The sequence below is a fragment of the Oryctolagus cuniculus genome, chromosome 2 (assembly GCF_964237555.1).
Source record: "Oryctolagus cuniculus chromosome 2, mOryCun1.1, whole genome shotgun sequence".
Taxonomy (NCBI): Eukaryota; Metazoa; Chordata; class Mammalia; order Lagomorpha; family Leporidae; genus Oryctolagus; species Oryctolagus cuniculus.
In genome coordinates, this window is record NC_091433.1 from 51,721,354 (window position 1) to 51,742,015 (window position 20,662).

A 20,662-nucleotide genomic window follows, 5' to 3' on the forward strand; every position below is an offset into this window, starting at 1 on the left:
AAGACAACAACCAGAGACATTCTCTAGCAGAGACAAAATCATGGCAGTAAAAAGGTGACTTGTGAAAAATAAAGCAGAGTAGGGGGAAGAGAGAATATCAAGGAGATTCTAGGGCCATGTGAATTTCTAGAGGCAGTTAAATCTCACCAGGTTCAAGAATCTTGTTAGGGACTTTTGCAAGGATTTCCATATTTATTTCTCACAGCAACCTGATGAAATAGGAATCAATTATCATTCTCATTTCCTAAAGCTCTCCAAGTTGGCCTAAAATCACATTGCTAGTAAGAGATGGATGTGAAGTGAGATTTGAAGGAAGCCCCCTCATCCTTTCTATAAGAAAAGCATGTGTAGAAGCAGATCTGCAGTGTGGAGGAGCATGAGCAGACACATTCACCCCAGGCTGCAGATCACAAAGGTTGCTTTTCAGTGAACTCTGCAGATCTGCACAGCCAAGACCTTGTCTGGATCCCACTGTGTGCAGGGGCAGGATCAGTGACCGTGGCCACCTAAGGAGAGGGTGGGCTTATCCTTAAGAAAAGGCAACCATGATCTTGTTTCTCATTGCAAAGTAAGAACTGGGAGGAAGGGTAGGTCATTCGAGCAAAGCAAATGATCAGTAGACACTTTGGGAAGAGTGTTCAGAATAGTAGAAAATGAATATCTGAAAACTGGATAGGACCCTCTGCTGAAGAAGACCAAGACTAATAGAGCAGGCCATCAAACAGGAACTGATCATAAAGAAAACCTGCGACCAACTCCTAAGGGACACTGCCACCAGGAATTTGAGGTCGGGGGAATCTGAGAAACTAAATGTTAACCTTTCCTGGCCTACTTACAGGAATGTTCTCTTTCAGAAACATACCCAGGACACAGCAGAGCACCTGTCAACCAACACCCACTCCTGCTGACTGGTATGGGAATAGATGACAGCGTCTGAAGAGACTTACAAAGCGTCTCTAGAGCCCACGGAGGCAGGGGCAAAACTGGAAGCGTGTGCTTCCAGAGGGGCACCAGAGGGGTTCTTTCTCTTTTCCTGAAATGAGGGTAAGAGCTCAGAGAGCACAAGAACAGTTATACAGCTGTGCTGAGGGAAAAGGCTGTGTTTCCTGGATGAAAACTTAATATATCAAAATGATATCTGTCATATGTTAGCATTTAGAGAAAAAAAATCCCCCCCCCACATACATATGTACACACACATACACAGATATCATAATATTAGTCATTTCCTTCAAAATCTTAGATCACATTTAGGTGTTTGGATATCTGCATTTCTCTACCTTCTAGATAAATATGTATAACTAAAAGATAATAATAAAGCATATATGTTATAGATATGTACATAGATGCATATATTTAAATATCTTGTAAAGACTGGAAACATTCTCCTTGAGACTAGCTGATCAAACAGTGATGGGTTAGAAAAATGTGCAGATAAAGCTGTTTAGCTGGTGACTGCAGAAGGTATCAGAGATCTCCCACTGAGAATAGCAATGGGGGAATGGCCCAAGATTTCAAACAAGAAATAACTGAGATGATGCTGGAAATTCAGTTTCAGATGCCTGTTTATCAAACACAGAGTACAGATGCCAAAGTGAGCTAGAGATTTAACTTAGGAACAAAAGCCCTGATTCTAGAGATCCCTGAGACTTCGTGAGACAGGACTTCCAAAGGAATAGCCCAGTTAGGAGAGGGGCTGCAGTAGGCCTGTGTGTACACTGAAGACTGACCCACTCTGGAATCCCAGCAATAATCCACTGCAGAACATTGGGGTACTGAGAGAAAGGTGAGTGTAACAGACATGCTGCCATCAGGGGGATACACCACGCACTACCTGGTGGGATTAAGTACATGGATGATGATGATGATGATTACAAAATGATGAGGGAAGACAGAAATAATGAGGGCATTGTCAAATACCTCGATATTTGCTGGAAGTCTCAACCAAAACTAGAATCTCTGCTACACCTTTTCTGACTTCATGACAGTTTAATCTCAGAGAAAGTTGAGCAAACTGAAACTCTGGATCTAATTCTTTTTTTTTCTTTAAAAGATTTATTTATTTATTTATTTGAAAGGCATGGTCAGAGAGAGAGAAAGTGATTCCACCTTCTAGTTCACTCCCCAAATGCCCACAATAGCCAAGGCTGGGCCAGGTTGAAGCTAGGAGCCAGGAGTTTCGTCTGGGTCTCGCACGTGGGTGGCAGGGGCTCAAGCACTTGGGCCATCTTCAGCTGCTTTGCCAGGTGCATTAGCAGGGAGCTGGATCAGAAATGGAACAGCCAGGACACAAATTAGTGCCCATATGGGATGCCAGCATCACAGGCAGCAGCTTTACTGGCTACCCAACAATGCTGGCCCCCTGGATCTAATTCTTATCAACTGTGGGGAAAGGCAAAGACCAGATAGGTAGGTAGTAGACATGTTCTCCTGGAAAAGAAATATCATGACCTTGGAAGAAAGCACCCAAAGAGACACTGGTGATAGTCATGTTTCTAAAGTTTGAAGAACAGATTATAAAAGTTCAAAGAAAATATACGCATGACATGAAATTCAAAAAGGGAGATGCTTCAAGAGGAATGGGAGGGCTCTCAAAAGTGAACTTCTGGCCATACAACTGCAAATTACCCCTGCAGATGAAACATAAAGGCATATAAAGGTACTGATGTGACCTCCCAGGGAGCAGTCTAATGGGCTCAAGGTTTTAAAGAACCTGTGCAAAAAGACCAAGAGAAAGGCCCATAACAAAGAACAGGACAGGGCCCATACAATTCAAGAAGCATGAATGATCAGAATGAGTTTAAACCTGCAAAAATGCTAAAGACAAAAACATATTTTTAAAGTGCTATTTTATAGAGTTATGTTTGAAGCAAGAACAAGAAAAATACAGATCTGCTGTCCGGGGTGGGTGGTGGTTCTCAGAAGGCAAGAAGAAAGAGGAGGATAATCTTCAGACTGGAAAAGAAGAACAAACCTTCATGAGAGGGAAACCGGTGGAGACTGGGAGAGAATAAAGGACTACTCGACAGGGTGAATTCACTCCAGTGTACAGAGAAAGCTAACCACAGAAACACAACCTCAATCTTTGAGAGACTCTGGCAGGGTCAACTCCATAGGCAAAGAAGGGCAAGTTAGTCCCAGTTTTCAAAAAGAAGACAACAATGGACTTTGTAGACTCACAGGGAAACTTTAGTATTAAAATGAAAGGTTTACCAGAAGCCAAACTGTGGACCCCTTTGCTGCTACTTCATTTGTTCTGATCTGATAATAAAAATCTGGAGTACATTGGCTTTCAAAAAAAAAAAAAAAAAAAAAAAAGAAAGGTTTATGAGTGCTTGCAAAAGGAAATGACACTTTGGGTGAACCTCTTCCAGGAGATGTTTGCTAACAATCAGTAACAGCAGAAATGATGAGGCAAAACCAGGGAGCTGCTGTGATGGCAGAACACAAAAGACAGGTGGATCTCAACGTGGCACCTTGGTGAGTTATCCCACAATGTCCTTGCAGCCGTGACAGAAGACAGTAGGCTAAATGGCATTATGGGTGAGGATCCCAGTGATGACAATCATGGTATTACTGAATTTATATCCACCGGAAGAAAGGTGGTAGATTTAACAAGAGAAAATGTAAAATCTGTGATGTGCAGAACAGATGAAAAAGATTCCCAGAGTATAGACTTAAAGAAGACCTAAGAGGATAAGCGTGAACATACCTCAGGGCATTGCATAAAAAAGATCAACACTTTCTATGTGGCCCCTGAAAACAAGGAACAAGGGTTGGAAGGCACAGGGCACAAGTGCTCAATCATCTGCCACCAAGTTAGAGCTCTGAAATGCCACAGGGTGATCAGGGCTAGGGTATTTGTGGTCACTGGGGTGTTCCAGCAGAGGCCAGCAGCCATCTGTCAGAGATGACCACTCCATGGGATGACCCTTAAGGTCCTGTACTAGTTTGCTGTGGGAAAGCAGTGGGGGATGGCCCAAGTCCTTGGGTCCCTGCACCCATGTGGGAGACCTAGAAGAAGCTCCTGGCTCCTGATTGGCACAGCTCCAGCCATTGTGGCCATCTGGAGAGTGAACCAGTGGATGGAAGACCTCTCTCTCTTACTCTACCTCTCTCTGTAATTCTTTCAATAAATAGAATTAATCTTAAAAAACAAAACAACAATAACAAAAAACCTAAAGTCAAGGTGTTGGCGGGGTCTCATTCCTTCCGGGGGCTGGGAGTGTAGAGTGTTTCCTTGCCTTTTCTGGATTCCAGAGGCCACCGGCATCCTCTGCTGTGGCTTCTTTCTCACATCTGCTTCACTACCACATCTCCTCCTCTGGTCCTGACCCTTTTGCCTCCCCTTAATGAGGATCCTTGTAATGCACTGGGCCCACCCAGATACTCCAGGACAATCCTCCCATCTCAACACTCTGGATTTAGTCCCATCTGCAAGTCCCTTGTCCCTTGCAAGGAAATATACTCAAAGTTTCCAGGGATTAGGAGGTGGATATCCTTGGAAAGCCATTTTTCTGTCTCCATTGGCACCTTTGCAGACTTGAAGATTCTATAAACCCTGCAGTGGGAGGGCAGAAACTGAACAGCCTCTATTTTCATCTGTGACAAGGACCTGAAGCCACATTGTCTTTAAGCCTTAAAATCTAAACCATATAAACAATTCTTTTAAAGATATTAACAGAATACAAATGCCAGGTTGAGTATATTAATGCAGTTAATTATAAACACTGTTCAGATACAAATCTTTTTCAAAAATTCTCATGTTACCCAAACAATTAAATATTAACTTTTAAGTAGGGTGTAAAGTTTATTTCCTTATAAACTCCTGTTTATAAGCTTAGCAAGCATTTAAACTCAGCAGCACACATTACCACTGAATCAGGTGGCTAAGAGTTTATGATTACCCTAGAGCTTCCCAGAACTGGTCTAGAGCTTTAGGGGAAATACTTGACAATTTAAGGAAAAAGTCGTGATTACAACAGTTGTCCAGATCTTGTCATCAGCTCTACTCTTTCTGTTCACATTTAACCTCTACCAGGTTTCCTTGCCTCTAACCACCAATCTTTCAAACCTACCTTTCCATTCATTTTTCTTGAAATTTGGCCCCAAATGAGAGATTTATGAAATCTATGATTTTAAAAGAAAACTCTTCCTTGTATTTTAATTCCTATTTCTCAGGAACCATGTGATTATGGTCAGATGTACAGTAGAGAAAATCAATCCACAAATAACATATTTGATCTGCTCTTTCAACCTCTTCATATATTAAATTTTTTTTTCAAAAATACAACTGTTGACCAGCAAGACTGAATGAACAGGAAGAACCGAGGACAGCAAAATGAGGACAGAATGAGTAACCAAAGGGGAGACAACACTCCTCCAGGAGGCTGGAAGCTTCATGAGGAGGAGTGACCAAGCCTTCCTCACTGTGGTCTCCCTCACACCCAACGTAGGACCTGGCAGCTAGTGGGTGTTTAATGCAGAGAACATGTGATCTGGATAAGCGGGCAGGGTGGAGCCCAGATTTCTGCCCCACCACATTCCTAGCACCTGGCACAGCAACTCACCCATGGTGAGCGCTTGAAGGACTGTGGAACAATGAGTCTTTTTACCAGCTAGAAGCCACGGGACACAACCCAAGTAGAGAAACAGGAAGTTGATCTTACTTTACTATCCTTGTCTGGTTTGGTGGCTGAACTGTTTCCACAAGCTGATAAAGCACTGTCAGAAGACGCAGGAAGACCAGGGAGAATGGTCACCGCCCGGCCACTGGGCTCCGTCTCCAGAGAGGCAGTGGTGACACCTGGGGAGGTCAGTGAAGCCGCTGCTGCACAGGCCAGGGGGGCATTGGCTCGACTGATGCTGACAGCAGCGACGTGGGCAGCAGAGGCTGCCATTGGAGGCGGAGGTTGTGGAGAGGCCAACGAATGATGGGGCAGGCCCCCAGACGCAGGGCCAAGGCAGCCGGCGTTCTGTACCTGGATAGGCGTCACTGCTGCTGTAGGGCGTTCTTGGCTGTGTGCTGCAACTAGCAGAGGACAGAAGGAAACACAGCAAAAGTCAACTTCCTATTAATTGCTAATCACCTAAACAAGTCATTCCACTGCAACAGATCCTACTGCAAGGTTGCTATTGCATCTATTACAATAAAAGAATGGATGCATGGTGGTATACAAACAATCTTGGTGGAGTCCCTAGATATTATTTTTCTTCCAAGTCAATCCTCAAGTCTGTGAGTGCCTGGAAGCTCAGGTGTAACCCCAAGGCCCTTGAGTTACAGAGAAAACCTTTCCACAGCATTAGATACACTGAGCCAGTCTCTGACGCTATGCCACAGTGCCAGTCCACACTGGCCTTTTCCTTCTTTCTGTTTCTATGATCCTGTTCTCAAGGCTTTAGTTTATAGTTACCTACCTTAGCAGGTTTTCGATGCTGTAAATCAAAAAAGCTATTCAAGATCCCACTGCAGCTAAAACAGACAAATGGCTACATTCATCAAAAACAAACAGAACCCCAGTTAGCGAGGATCATGCAGTGGTCATGCAACTAGTAACAGTGAGATTTGAGATCATGAGGCCCTAAGGCTTGACATCATGTTTTCAAGGACTACAGACATCCTTAGGATCACTCTAATGTCCTTCAAACTGTAGTTCTACATAGATCAGGCTTGGAATCTTAGGCAGGGCAAGCATATCCCAAATGAAGATACTGTGCTGCTTCTATTTCCTATTATGTTCATATTATGCCTATTTTCCTCAATATCTATCATAAAAGATAAGAGATCAATCCTTTCCCTGAAGTATTCCAGCCTGGTTTCCTTCCTTACCTGTCCTCACGGCATTGCGGGCCTGGTTGACTGTCATCTGCCCAGTCATGTGCAGTAAGACCTTAGCCTGAGGACTTGTCTGGAGGTGAGCTGCAGACACCACCGCCGTGGGGACCACGCTGGGGTTCCCAGCCACACCATTTCCCTGGAGCTTCTGGACAGGCCCTCCTGCAGTGGAAGGACTGACCATGGTCACCCCCCGACTTGTCTGAGCAGCAGTCGACATAGGGACTTTAGCTTGGGAAGCGTTTGTCACTGCCCTGCCAAGACAGAAACAGATGGAAAGCACCATCCATCAGCAAAATGGGAGACAGAACAATTGCATGCAAGAAAAATGACTCAGAACTTTAAAGACAGAATGTCTTAAAAATGAATGGAATTAGTCTTACAGAGTTTTAAGAACAGCATGTTCAAAGTAACGATGGCCCTGAAGCAGAGGAAGATCTCGATGTTTCTGTATTCTAAGTCACATTCTGCTCAAGAATATGTAATTACTGTGTTCAGTTTTCCACATCAGGACCCCAAATTCTCCTGCTCTATCTACTGAGCAAGCCAGGTTTGTTCCTTTACCAAATCCCCATGCCCAGGGCTTGGCTCCTGTTTTCTGACCTTCTCCCTAATCTGCATCTGGCCCCCATCACACGCTTGCCTGTGTATACACAGGCATAGGTGTGCATTACACACTCTTGGAATGTCCTTTCTGGCTTTTCTTGACCTATCTTAATCTCACTGATGCTCCAAGATCCAGCACAAACCCTGTCATTTCAAGAAGCCTTGCCCGAGTTTATGACTCTATGTAATACAGATTTCTTCCTTCATTCTGTTTCTATAGTCCATACATTGTTTATACTTTGGTTCTTGTTTACAAAATGTGTTGTGTTATTTTTTAATACATTTCTTAATGAATACTACAGACTCAGTGAAAACTGCCAGAAGTCAGGACCAGTATGAAATGGTTCTTTTTCCATTCTCTCAGTATTTGTACAGTTACCAGATATAGTCAGCTCTAAAAAACATTTACTGGATGAATTTAATTAAGTTCAGTGTATTTTTGTGTAATGCATTTTTTTACATTCTTAATTTACTTAAACAATAAAAATTTCTGTATACAGTAACTTTCTATTAAGAAAATATTCCATTAGCTAGAGTCGTATTATCATCTTATTATTAACCATAATAACAGAGAATTTACTGTGAGCAACCATTTCTCCAGAGTTAAACAAGCAGAGAGACTTTTAATTGTTTTTGAATTTTATAAAAATGTTTTCCCTCATTAATTTTTTGGGGGTATTTCCCTTACTTATTTTTATGTTTTTGCACCAGAAAGGGTCTATCTGCCATTATCTGGAGAGGCTACTTATAGAGGGTTTATATTGATTAAAGATTTGCAAGTCAAATTGAAGCTAACATTCTGTCACCATCTGCAACAATAGTGATTTTCATTTGATTAGGCTGCTAGCCAACCTATAAATCAAAGCCAACAGCTAACAAACATGTCACTTCATTAAGCCATTTGTTTAAAGTCAGAGGGTTTGAGGAATGATTTAACACAGTTAAACCTGAACCATTTATTACAAGTCCAGTGGTCAGAAACTTGGGCCTCTTAGTGTGATTTCATTATAGGTTATTTCATTCAGTTTCCAAGGCTACTTCCCCAGTGAACAGAAAGCAGACTTCTTTAAACAAAATAAAGACATTTTTAATATATCTAAAGCCGTCACCCTATTCCAAGGTCTCTCAACCTCAGCAACATTTTGGGCCCAATTACCCTTTCTGTGGGAATTGTCCTATGTATGTATTGTAGGATGCTTAGCATTATCCCTGGCCTCCATTTACTAGATGCTAGTAACAACCCCTACCTGTCTAAATAATATAATCAAATCAAAAATATAAGTAGTCCTGATATTGACAAATGTTCCCCAGGGTGCAAAACTGTCCTCAGTTGAGAGGATTTATTTATTTATTTTCTTTTCGATTGCATTTTAAAAATTGCCAGAATTCAGAGGCAATCACCAACTTAATGAAATAAATGCTCAGACTACCTGGGTTTGAACACTTCTTCTCTATATGATCCCAGTCAAGTTATTTAATCTCTCTATGAGAGATTTTTTTTGTGTGTTAAATGGGGATAGTAACAACTACATTAATGAGTAGTTTAAGGGTTTAAAATTAATAAGTATAACATATTTAGAAATCTACCTGTCTGGCATATAGCAGGAATTAGAAAAACATGTAAAAAGTAATAATATGGGCTTTGTTTATATCAAACATTATGCTCTCTATTTTCCAAAGAAAAATATTAAAAATGCTATACTTAATTCTTCTCACATGTAAATTAAAGAAAGCAAGATAAAATCCAGGATATTTATTGGCAGAAACCTATAATTTCACATATATCCATCTGAAACAGATAGTAAGAATATTACAGTTAGAAGGAACCTTAGTGGATAGGTAGGGGTTTTTAAAACTTTAGCTATGTATTAGACAATTCCAAAGGGAGAAAGAATCTTGATAGGCTAATAATCATGAAAAAGAACAGTATTTCTCTGTTTAGAACTTAGTAAACCACTTATTCTAAACCATACCTTGTGACTGGAGCCACATAATTTCCAGGAAAAACCCCTATCTTGCTGGTATGCATTGATGTCCCTTTGAACCAGCCATCCTGGCAACGCTCAAACACTAAAAACATCTCCCCCTTTCTCAGCTCTAGTTCATCCTCTTTCCGGGGAGTGTATGGATAGATAGCAACATACCTAGAATAGAAAAGAATATTTGATTTTAGGCTGAGTAACAGACAAACCTCAAGATGCTCAAAACTCTTGCTTGGTACAAAGTCTTAAGCATTTTGTATAGTATAATCCTTTGACTGATAAACAGTACTGGCAATTCTCCACTGAAAGAGGCTTTGTTGTCTCTTTCAAACATAGGCAGAGGCCTTCCTGTTTAAGTATTGCTGAACCTTCTCCTCTCAGTGTGGAAATGACTATCCCACCAAATGGTATTTGTGTGGTGTGAAACAATCGGAGCAGCTTCCAAGAGGGCCTAACTTGCTGCTAGGCATTAGGACCCCACTGGGAAAGCTGAGCTCTTCAAATGGCACTTGTTAGACTTGGGAAGTAGCCCCAAATGAGGACATATGGTATGCAATCCCACTGGGAAGCACAATATGCTGCCTTCCACGCTCAAGCTCAACCTAGAGGCTTGGGCTGCACCTGTTTTTATATGTACAGCCTGGAAGAAGAATGGGTTTGAAAAAGCCAAAGGGAAAGTAACTCTAGATGACACAGAAAGCAAAAGAGCTCTACAATGCAAGGTGATTGCACTCATCAATACATGGAAACCAGGCAGGGAACACTAATAGTCCTCTCCTGTACTCTAAACTGTTCATACGTACATGCAGGAGCCACAAAAATCTCACTGTATTCTGCCATCAGTAAGCTCTGAATAGGACATTTTCTTGGCATTTATTCCTGGGGACTTAACAGCTTTTTACACATATGCTTCAACTAGATCAGGTATGAGAATATTAGAATATAGAATGCTTTTTGGATTCTAATGCAAGGAATGAAAATGAAAAGGAAAAACCTCAAATAGAAGTTGTACAAAAAAGGCAGTTCCGGGGCTGGCATTGTGGCAGAGCTGGTAAAGCTACTGCCTGTGATGCTGACATCCCATTTCAGTGCCAGTTCATGTCCTAGCTGCTCCACTTCTGATCCAGCTCCCTGTTAATGGCTTGGACTGCAGCAGAAGATGGCCCATGTGCTCGGGCCCCTGCTCCCATCTTGGAGACCTAGAAGAAGCTCTAGGCTCCTGACTTCAGCCTGGTCCAGTGCTGACTGTGGCGGCCATTTGGCAGTGAACCAGTGGATGGAAGATCTCTCTCTGTCTTCTCCCTCTCCCTTCTTCTCTCTGTAGATCTGACTTTCAAAACTAATAAAATAAATCTTTTTTAAAAAATATTTATTTATTTATCTGAATGGCAGTGTTACAGAGAGGCAGAGGCAGAGAAAGAGAGAAAGGTTGTCCATCTTTTGGTTCACTACCCAGATGACTGCAATGGCTGGAGCTGTGCCGATCTGAAGCCAAGATCCTGGAGCTTCCTCCAGGTCTCTCATGTGGCTGCAGGGGCCCAAGGACTTGCGCTGTCCTCTACTGCTTTCCCAGGCCACAGCAGAGAGCTGGATCAGAAGTGGAACAGCTGGGACTCGAACTGGCGCCCATATGGGATGCTGGCACTGCAGGCGGCAGACTTACCTGCCACACCACAGCGCCGGTCCAAATAAATAAATCTTTAAAAAGAAAAAAAGGCAGTTCCATACACATACTATTATAAAGAAACAAATGGTATTTTCCTAAACTAGGAAAGGCCTTCATTTAGCAGGTTAGCTACCTAGCAAGCCTGTGCTTCAGACGTGTTTTGTTTCAGCAGTTTCCTAATACATGAAGGACCAGGTAGAAGTTTGCAAGATACAAACTACTTGGTGAGCCATAAACTTGTCACCAGCTCACATCAGAAAGGTATTTCTCTACCATGACTGTTTGGACTTAGTTTTAAGTGTTTAAGCATAAAGTGACACCCTGACTTACACACTGGGGCGAGTCTGAGGCCGTAAATGTGCAATCTGGTCAGTGGATCCTGCCACGGGCCTCGGTCCCATTCCAGAAGCAGTGGCGGCGGCGGCGGCAGCAGCAGCAGCAGCGCCTGGCGGTGTGGAAGCAACGACAGTGGCAGCCAGGAGAGGTGGTGGGGGGAGAGGAGGATTCATAGTCTGGTACAGGAAAAGATAAGGGGGGGGGGACAAAATATTTATTTATGTTTTTATGGAAGGTGGGCAGAAAAAGGAGTCAAAAATCCATAGAACAAGACTTTAATGGAATCCACACTGAGCAGGACCAGCAGGCTCCCTCCTATGAAAGCCTTCTTTAAAAATTCATCTCTTGGTCTCCTTCAAGAGCTTAAAGCCACAGCACCTTTTCAGCAAACAGGTAAGTAATCACCCTTGAGAGGAGGGGAAAAAATGAAACAATTGCTTGTAATTTTAAGATTAATTGCACTTTTAAGTAGGGACTTGGATAAGAATCCAAGTGCCTTTCTACGGGGCAGCTATAGTGTCATGCTGCTGGCTAGGAATCAATTTGTGATTGTTTCTGTAACCTGAAACTCAAACACAACACAAAACAACTCAGCTGCACTAATATCTCAAATCATTCCTTCAGAAGAAAATTCCCTTTGATGCTTGATCTCTGAAAAGCCCAAACAATAGCAAGCCACAGCCACTGGCTATTGTTGCTACTTTTGCTTATTCTTTTTTAAACTTTGCCAGCTTTTGAAATTTAGTACTATCAAGGCTGGTAATCTTTAACAAGTATACCGGTGAAAAGCTGCTGGGTCCTTTATGGGCACAGTCTGATGGGATTCTGCCTACAGGATTCCATGCCTTTTGAAAATCAATGGAGCAATTGTTACCTTCTGATCTGTAAACCCCAGATTATTCTTTAGGGTCTGGACACTGAAACTCCTGAGAGAACAGCCACACAAAGACTGCCTGAGCCCTCATCTTGCTCTCCTCAAATCACTGAGCCACTAGATGCAAAAAATGGACCAAAGGGCACTGAATAATGCACCTAGGAAAGCATAAATGGCTTGTACACATCGGCATATGAATAAGAAACATCCAGGGACTTCCACACATAGCTCCTAACAGTCGTTTTATTTCTGTTTTTACAAGGAAAATTTGAATCTCATCAATATTTACTTCATCAGTCTGTTAATGTACATAGTTCATTCCAGAAACATAATATAGTAGACAGAAATTCCAAATTTCTGGACACATGCTGCAACTGTCTCACATATTACATTTAATTTTTTGCCAAAGTGACTTGCAGTAAAAGTTTTTTCCTACACTGCAGCTGAAGTTGATGTAGAACATTTGGTGCAGCAATAAATGAGGTGTAGAGCTGCGTGCAGAGTGCTAACCTGAACAAGGTAGAGGTCAGTTCAAAAAGTTAGAATGTCAGGAAAAAGTTGCATTCTCTACACAAAACATAGCAGCATTAAGCTTTGTTATACTTCTGGAATGTGCACGAACTGGGGCTTAGAGCCTCCAAAATCTTTAAGCAGAGGAAGGTCAAGCATTCACTCTGTTTGGCCTCCTTCCAGTGACAAAGTAGAGAGAAATAAAGATAATCCTGGTAAAATACTTAGCGAATGTGACCTGGGCAGTTCACAGATAACACACCAGTGATTTGATGGGTGAAATAACAACAGTACATTATACATGGGGTACTATATGGAGAAAATGTAAAATTACCACTTAACTGATTTTCATTTAAATCTCTCTAAGCCCAGTCTCAAAGAAGTATAGCTGTAGAGAGGCAGAAGACAAATGGTGTATGTTCAACAAGGAAATTAAAGTTGTCTATCATGTCTTAGCTTTATTAAAATAGGGGCTACAATAAATTTCCCCTAGAAGAAAAAGGCAAAAGACATCTACGGACCTGACAAAACAAGTTATGTCATGTTCTGTTACCAAAATACAAAGAAATATCACTTATTATTATGAAATACAGTCAGCAAATGTTTCAGGTGCATTAGTTTTGGAAAGAGTGAGAGTTAGGCATTGAGATACAGCATAAAAGAGGATATTCTGAAAGATCCCAATGGTTACCGTAGAGAAAATACTCTTGGGGCTGGCTTTGTGGCTTAAGCCACTGCCTGCAGCACTAACATCCCCTGTGGGTGCCAGTTCAAGTCCTGACTGCTCCATTTCGAATCCAGCTCTCCGCTAATGCACTTGGGAAAGCAGCAAAGGATGGCCCAAGTGCTTGAGCCCCTGCCTCTATGTGGGAGACCTAGAAGAAGCTTCTGGATCCCGGCTTCAGCCCGGCCCAGCCCTGGCCATTGCGGCCAGTTGGGGAGTGAACCAGCAGATGGAAGATCTCTCTTTCTCTGTCTCTCCCTCTGAGTAACTCCACCTTTCAATTAAATAAAATGAACCTTAAAAAAATACTCTTGTATGTGTGCATGATTGAAATATAGATGGTTCAAATAAATAAATCTTGGGAACATAGATGGTCTTAATAAGACCGAGCAGATTCCCTCCACTCCTACCTCGATGCTGTAAATGTGGATATGTGTTTGCATGTGTAGTGTGTACATAAGCACACAGATGAAGACAAGACAGAATATCTGATTAAAGTCAGATTCCTAGATGTTGCTCAGCCCCATGTGGTTAGTAAAATGATAGGGCTCTGGTGAGTCCAGGCCTGTGATGGACTAGGAAGTTTTGTGGGTTGCTTTATAAACACCCTAAACTGAAATAATCTGGTGATGCGGAAGTTCAAAAGGTAATCCACTGTGTATTGTGCTTCAGGCAGTTGCCATCCTGTAAGACCTGAAATTTCTACAGAGCAAACTACAGCCTTTCATTCACCCAGAGTTGACCTGGAGACCTGCCTATTAGTTTGTGGTTTGGACTAGCTTAGATCCCAGAGGCCTTGATGTGTACTCCACCACCATCTAGATCTGCTAGAAACATATGTTACACCTTGTCAAAAATATCCTGTTTAATAAAAACAAGACTGGGGTGGGTGCTTGGCCAGTGGTTAGGCCATGGGCTCAGATGTCCTCGTCCCATATTGGAGTGCTTGAGCTTGATGCCTGCCTCTGGTTTCCTGTTAACACACACTGTGAGAGATGGCAGTGATGGCTCAAGTAACTGGGTTCCTCCACCCATATGGAAGACCAGGATTGTGTCCTGCCTCCCAGTTTTGACCTTGGCCAGCCTCAGCCATTGTGGGCGTTTGGGGAGCCAACCAGTGGATAGGAGCTCTGTCTCTCAAAACAAAACAAAAACAAACACATGCACAGACTTAGGAGTGGCTTGCTAATGTGAAATGAGTCAATTTCCTCATATTCATGCTCTGCTCCCCTGACCCACTGATCTTGAAAGAAAAGACAGCTTAGTATTGTAGGAGAAGCAAGGGCTCTGGGGTCAGCAAAACAGATTACAACTCTGGCTCAGCCTGTTAGGGCAGTCTTCAACTTCCCCACTTTGCTCAAATGGGTACCTGGGGAAAAAGCATCTTTTCCTGAGTGGGCAGCATTCTAGGACGTGGACAGACCACGTTTGCTAGTAGACACTGAGTGAAAAGTTCACGTTCCATATGAGTGTGCAAATCCTCCTTTCTGGCACTCTCTCCTCCTTTCGCCTTTCATGGAACCAGGCTAGAGTCTGCTTAGATCTGGAACGGACTAAGGACAGGGGGAAAGATCCAGTAGGTGCTTCCTCAAGTCAGCAGCATCACCATCTATGCACATAAATTTGTAGATTTATTGCTCTGTATTTGATCTATAAAGGAGAAATGAGATATCTAGACTGGTTAATTAACTGTAAACTATATAAGGTCTCTATGCCTCACTAAACTGATCTGAGAGATGGACTTCATAAACAGGAATAGTTTATGTAAGCAGCTTTCCCAGTGTCCTGAAACACAGCAGAAGCTCAATAAATGCAAATGGCTGTTATGATTCATCAGACTGTGAAGTCAGAGGCTGTCTTTCTTGTTGTATTTTGGCAACCCAGATTTGCAGGCAGCAGATATGAGATTCTTAACGAGAGTTTCATGAATTAGAAAACATTCTGCATTTCCTCCTCCTTCTTAGCACAATATGACAGGGAGCCAGAGGACTTACTTCCTGAGAGGGTAGACTCCTTTTCTTCTGTTGTTGCCATGAAAGCTTTGACTGTATCTCATCCCTTCCCCTGATTTCCAAGAATTCCTGACAATTCCAAAGGGTCTACTTCTACCTCTCATCTGTCATGGTTGGCAGTCCCTATCCCACTACTTCCAGGGCCCTTCCTTAATCCTGGCAATAGCAACAAATTCTGCTTAGCTTCTGCCATGCGCTACAATGGGCTAACTGCATCCTGGCTATTCTGAGAACCCGACATCACTGAATTGTGTTTCTTTAAATACAACCCCCCTACACACAAATGTGTGTGTATAAAATATTTCAATTAGGTCTTCATAGTTTTAGAAAGCAATCTGTTTATAAGTTGGCCACAGGTAGTTGTTGGCTTTTACTGACCTGGCTACTTGTGACACCTTGCAGTTTAACACCTCTCCCTAGGTACAGAGGATCAGGGGTTATTAATCTCAATATCCTGTTTTGAAAATTCTTCTGTTATTGTGCAGACGATGGAAGACTAAGATTTTCACCCTCCTCTCCCCACAAAATGAATCAGAAAAAAAATCCCAATTTGATGTCTGAATTAGATAGATGTAATATCAGTTTTTCTCATAACGTTAGATTTAACATTTTAAATGTTACATGTGAAATGCATGGGACAATGTATTCATTACTTTATTCTGCATAAAATATTAAAAAATATTAATGCACGAAGGAAACACTGGAAATAATTTTCATTTGCTATTCTAGTGGTGGCATTTAATGACTACAAATGCCCACAAGGAAAAGCTTGCTTTTTTTCCACCAAGCTCTCCACTGTTGCTGTGATAGTACTCAAAGTCTTCGGAAATATTTCAAATTTTAAATAGAATACTTGCCACAATTAATGGAAGGTACACAGGACATGGGCTACTGAGGTTTTCCACATAAACTTAATATATTAAACCCAAAACATTTCTGCCAGCCTACCGGGGACTTTGAGATCTAGATATCTCCTGAGAAGACAGACACGTCTGTTTATGGTTTTTCATTAAATGGAACTGGCACAGTACACATGCTGTTTAATAAATCTTTCACTTGCTTAAGAGGCGGGTTTTCTTATATAACCCTAAGATAAAATGTAAATTAACTTTTGTATATGCACACTCTCTTGTGACCTGTCCCACTGATTTGCCCTAGAGTGAGCCTTCAGTTAAAAGCAATAGGCTGTTTAACATGTAAAATTTTTCACACACAAGGACTGAAATTTAGGCAGTCTTAAGTTTTTTTTGCTAATTAGCTTTTCTTTTCTTTTCTTTTCTTTTTTTTTTTTTTGACAGGCAGAGTAGATAGTGAGAGAGAGAGATAGAGAGAAAGGTCTTCCTTTTTGCTGTTGGTTCACCCTCCAATGGCCGCCACGGCTGGCACGCTGCGGCCGGCGCACCGTGCCGATCCGAAGGCAGGAGACAGGTGTTTCTCCTGGTCTCCCATGGGATGCAGGGCCCAAGCACTTAGGCCATCCTCCACTGCCTTCCCGGGCCACAGCGGAGAGCTGGACTGGAAGAGGGGCAACCGGGACAGAATCCGGCGCCCCAACCGGGACTAGAACCCGGTGTGCCGGCGCCGCAAAGCAGAGGATTAGCCTATTGAGTCGCGGCGCCGGCCCGCTAATTAACTTTTCTAAGATCAGAAAAATTAGCCCTTTTTTCCACCCTAAGAAATTATACCAGAATGTTTCCATGCAAGGTAGTCCTGTGGAAATGGAAATTCCAACTGGTTGTATGTGTGTATTGGGGGTGGGAAGAAAAGGAGGGAGTCTCCCTGGATATTAGAGGACAGGACGGTTATGGAACTTGGCTCTAGTCAAATGTCTGGGACTAAAAGAATCTCATGGAAACCACATTTCAATAAAAGTTAATTGAAATTCATCTTCTCCCCCAGATGAATCAAGGCAACTCGCCCTCACTAAACAGCTGTACAATTCAGGGAGGTGTAACTGTTCAGGGAACACTAAGAAACTAACTTCAGCCTCTAACTATAACATTATTAACTTTCCTTTAAATAAAACGACAGGCTTAAATCTACAAAGTTTTTGAATATCTAAATCAAGTTAGGTAATATAACTCTGCATTTATTTATATCCCACTTGTTTCAAAATCAGTTTTCAATTATTTATAGAATGCACCAAGATAAAATAAATACAAAAGAAGAAAAATGAAAAACGAGGACAATAAAAATAGATAGAGTCAACATACTGTGGAGTATGTTGACTGTGAGATCCTGGTTGGAGGGGCTACAAATGTGGCTCTATAGCAGTCTAGCAGAGGGAAATGTAATCTTTACAATGTATATAAAATCCACAACCGGAAAATAAACCAGTTGCTTAGAAGCCTTACTATCTCTTGGCACAAACAGCAGAGCAAACTATAACAAAATGAACCAGACCCTCCAAGGCATTCTTAAATTACTGGCACATGTCACAGGCCCACCTTGCAGCAGTCCTCAGCAGAGGCCAGTGAGATCAGCAGTAGTCATCCCCTTCAATGTCCTCACTCTCTGAAGGAGGTACTAACAATCCCATTTTATAGGAAGGGACAGTAGGCTTACAGAAGCTGAGTAATTTTTTGTAGTCATCTAACAGGTAAGTGGCTGAGCTGGGCTTCAACCCAGGTGTGTTTCATCCCAGGCCTGCACCCCTATCAGCAGGCCACACGGTTTCTTTGACAGCATCACAAGGTATGGGAGGGGCTGGGCAGGGTGAAACAATTGATTCAGGTAATCTGATTTAACAATCTCCAACTCAGAGCTCAAACAAATAGTCTAAAAGTATTAGCCGCAGCATTGGCCTGGGTGAGAGATGTCTCTCAATGGCTGGTTCCTTTCAGTTCAATCGCCTACAGTTTCAGAAACTTGGCCTTAAACTACTGTGCTTCTCCGCTACCTAGAGTTATATTTCCTTGTTTCTTCCCTTTTAATTTTCTCTCCACAGCATTCCTCTTCTTTGTATCTGTTTCCCTTGGCTATCCTAATTTTCCCTTTTCAGATGTTTTAAAGCAATCAATATTTAGGTTCCGTATGCAGATATTATGTTTTCTGATGGAAACAAACAGAATCTGAGGGAGGCTTCCAAGACAGCAGATACCTTTAGGCGGCCACAGCCACAGGTTATCCCAATAGAAGATAAAAAATTAAAGGATGAATACTAAATGTAGAGATCTGGTGTCAATGTATCAAAACAAACTATTTAGCCTCTGAGACCCATTTCCTCAGTAATTCTACAAAATGTATCTTTCTAAGAAATAAGCAGGAACACAAAAGAAATAAAGGTTATGTCTTCAGGAAATCAGGTTGAACTTTAATGAAAATTAAATGTATTTCTCAGAGTTCTAATAGCTTCAGGCCACTAATCCTCACTGTGGGAGATTTTTGCAGGCTGTAGGCAACAGACTTTTTGTAAGATTAACAGAGATAACAAATGAAAGATAGAGATCCACCCCACCTAGCAAGTATCTGGCAGGCCTTAGGACATAGAGCCTGCCAGAGTAAGGAGGCTAAATACCTAAAAGAGAAATAAAGATGGGAGAAACTATACTCACTCCAAGGGCAGCCTGGTAGGGAACATCTGATGGGAAAGTGAACGAGGGACCAGTTGTCACTGGGCTGCTTGGGGGCGGGGTCACAATTAACCCGGTGGTACTTATATGAACCTGCCAAGAAAAAAAAGGTATTAAAAAGACTATGCTTAATAGGACAGCTCATATTAACTAAAATCTGTAGTTTCTGTTATTTTGGGAATGTTGAACCGATATTTACTGGCTACTTAATTTGTACCATGTATTCTACATCTACAGAGGTGAATCTTTTCATGATGTTTTGCCGATGGTATTCAACTGGTATTGGCTTTCACAGTAACATACTGCCTCATTCAGCACGCTACCATGAATCAAAGGACTTTTCAGATGTCAGCCTGGAGCTTGACCAGCCTACTAACAAATTCCCTGAAGATCCCCTTTAGGGGTGAATCGTGGCTGAATGCTCACCTGTGCATCAGTATGTTACACCTATGTAACATTCTTAAGGTATTTTGCTGTTTTCAGTATCACTCTTCATGACTTTTACCTTTTAGTGGGGGTACGTAATTAAAATGCAGCTGCCTAGACATGCCCATAGCAGGCAATTATTTATAGAACCTTTAAAGGAACACTGTCAAGCTAAATCAGTTATTTCCAAAGGTGTCTTATGCATGATACCACCTAAGATTAATTTACTAGGAAGAAATTGAGTTATTCAGGTCATTTCATTGCCTGTACTCAGCTACTCGATCAATTTCACTCAGTTTGCATAGTAGGTCCAACTGCAGGATGCAGCGGTGTTCCTTGTAGGGCGTGGGTTCCCGAACAAATGCAGTGGATTTTCCTCCACTGGGAACAGAAGCAATGTGGTTGGTTGATATCTTCTTTCCCGAAGGAGACAATGACACATTAAAAAATGCTAGGATTTTTTCAATAACAATGTAATACTGAGCAAAGTTTCCTTAATTCCTATAAATTTAGAAAAAGATGATCAGGGCAAAGAAAAGCTTAATGATTGGTCTGCAGAGGGCCTGAGTTAGGCCCTACAAAGGCCAGGGATAATCCGTACCATATCATACGATCTGTTTCCACACATCTGTGTTATACATGGAGTCCCCCATCTTGTAAAGTACATTTGTGCGTGTTATCCCATTTATTGAAGGAACTTAAGACCTGAATTTAAGTAGATCCAGTGGTGCCATTAACAAGTTTCTCCCCAAACTCGCATTTTCTGTTTCTCTTGTGAATAAAATTCAGTTTCTAATGGGAAACACACTAGTTTTTCATTCTAGGATAAAAATCATGGCCTTCAGTTATTTTTCCCAGTAAATCTATTTATACACCTTCGCAAAGGACATTTCTACGTCTGCATCGCAGAAAAGAGGAGGCCTTCTTAGAAAGCACAATGAAGTTCACTGCAAAGTAGCCATCATTATCAAGGAAACTTTGGGGCAGAAAAAAACAACAACTCACCAAAATACAGTTTCTAGGCCTCTCCCTACAAATACCTGAGATCTCTTTATTGACTGATATTTCTCTAAAAGCCCCAGAGTGGGAGTCAGAACAATTCTCTGTTAATCGTCTTGG

The 20,662-nt window shown here is 41.9% G+C and overlaps 1 protein-coding gene across 3 annotated transcripts in view; it reads right to left on the reverse strand.

The window, feature by feature from the left end:
- SH3RF1 (SH3 domain containing ring finger 1) overlaps positions 1 to 20,662 on the reverse strand; it is a 196,838-nt gene that overhangs the window by 14,812 nt on the left and 161,364 nt on the right. Inside the window, exons 6-10 of one of the 3 annotated variants that reach the window (XM_017338128.3) lie at positions 19,100 to 19,210; positions 11,420 to 11,601; positions 9,415 to 9,585; positions 6,830 to 7,089; positions 5,982 to 6,031 (exon numbers count right to left, since the gene is read on the reverse strand). In XM_017338128.3, the coding sequence (XP_017193617.3) occupies positions 5,982 to 6,031; positions 6,830 to 7,089; positions 9,415 to 9,585; positions 11,420 to 11,601; positions 19,100 to 19,210 (774 nt within the window). Of the gene's footprint in view, positions 1 to 5,669; positions 6,032 to 6,829; positions 7,090 to 9,414; positions 9,586 to 11,419; positions 11,602 to 19,099; positions 19,211 to 20,662 lie in introns of all 3 variants that reach the window. The other 2 variants (XM_002709468.5, XM_008249697.4) reach the window with 2 other exon arrangements.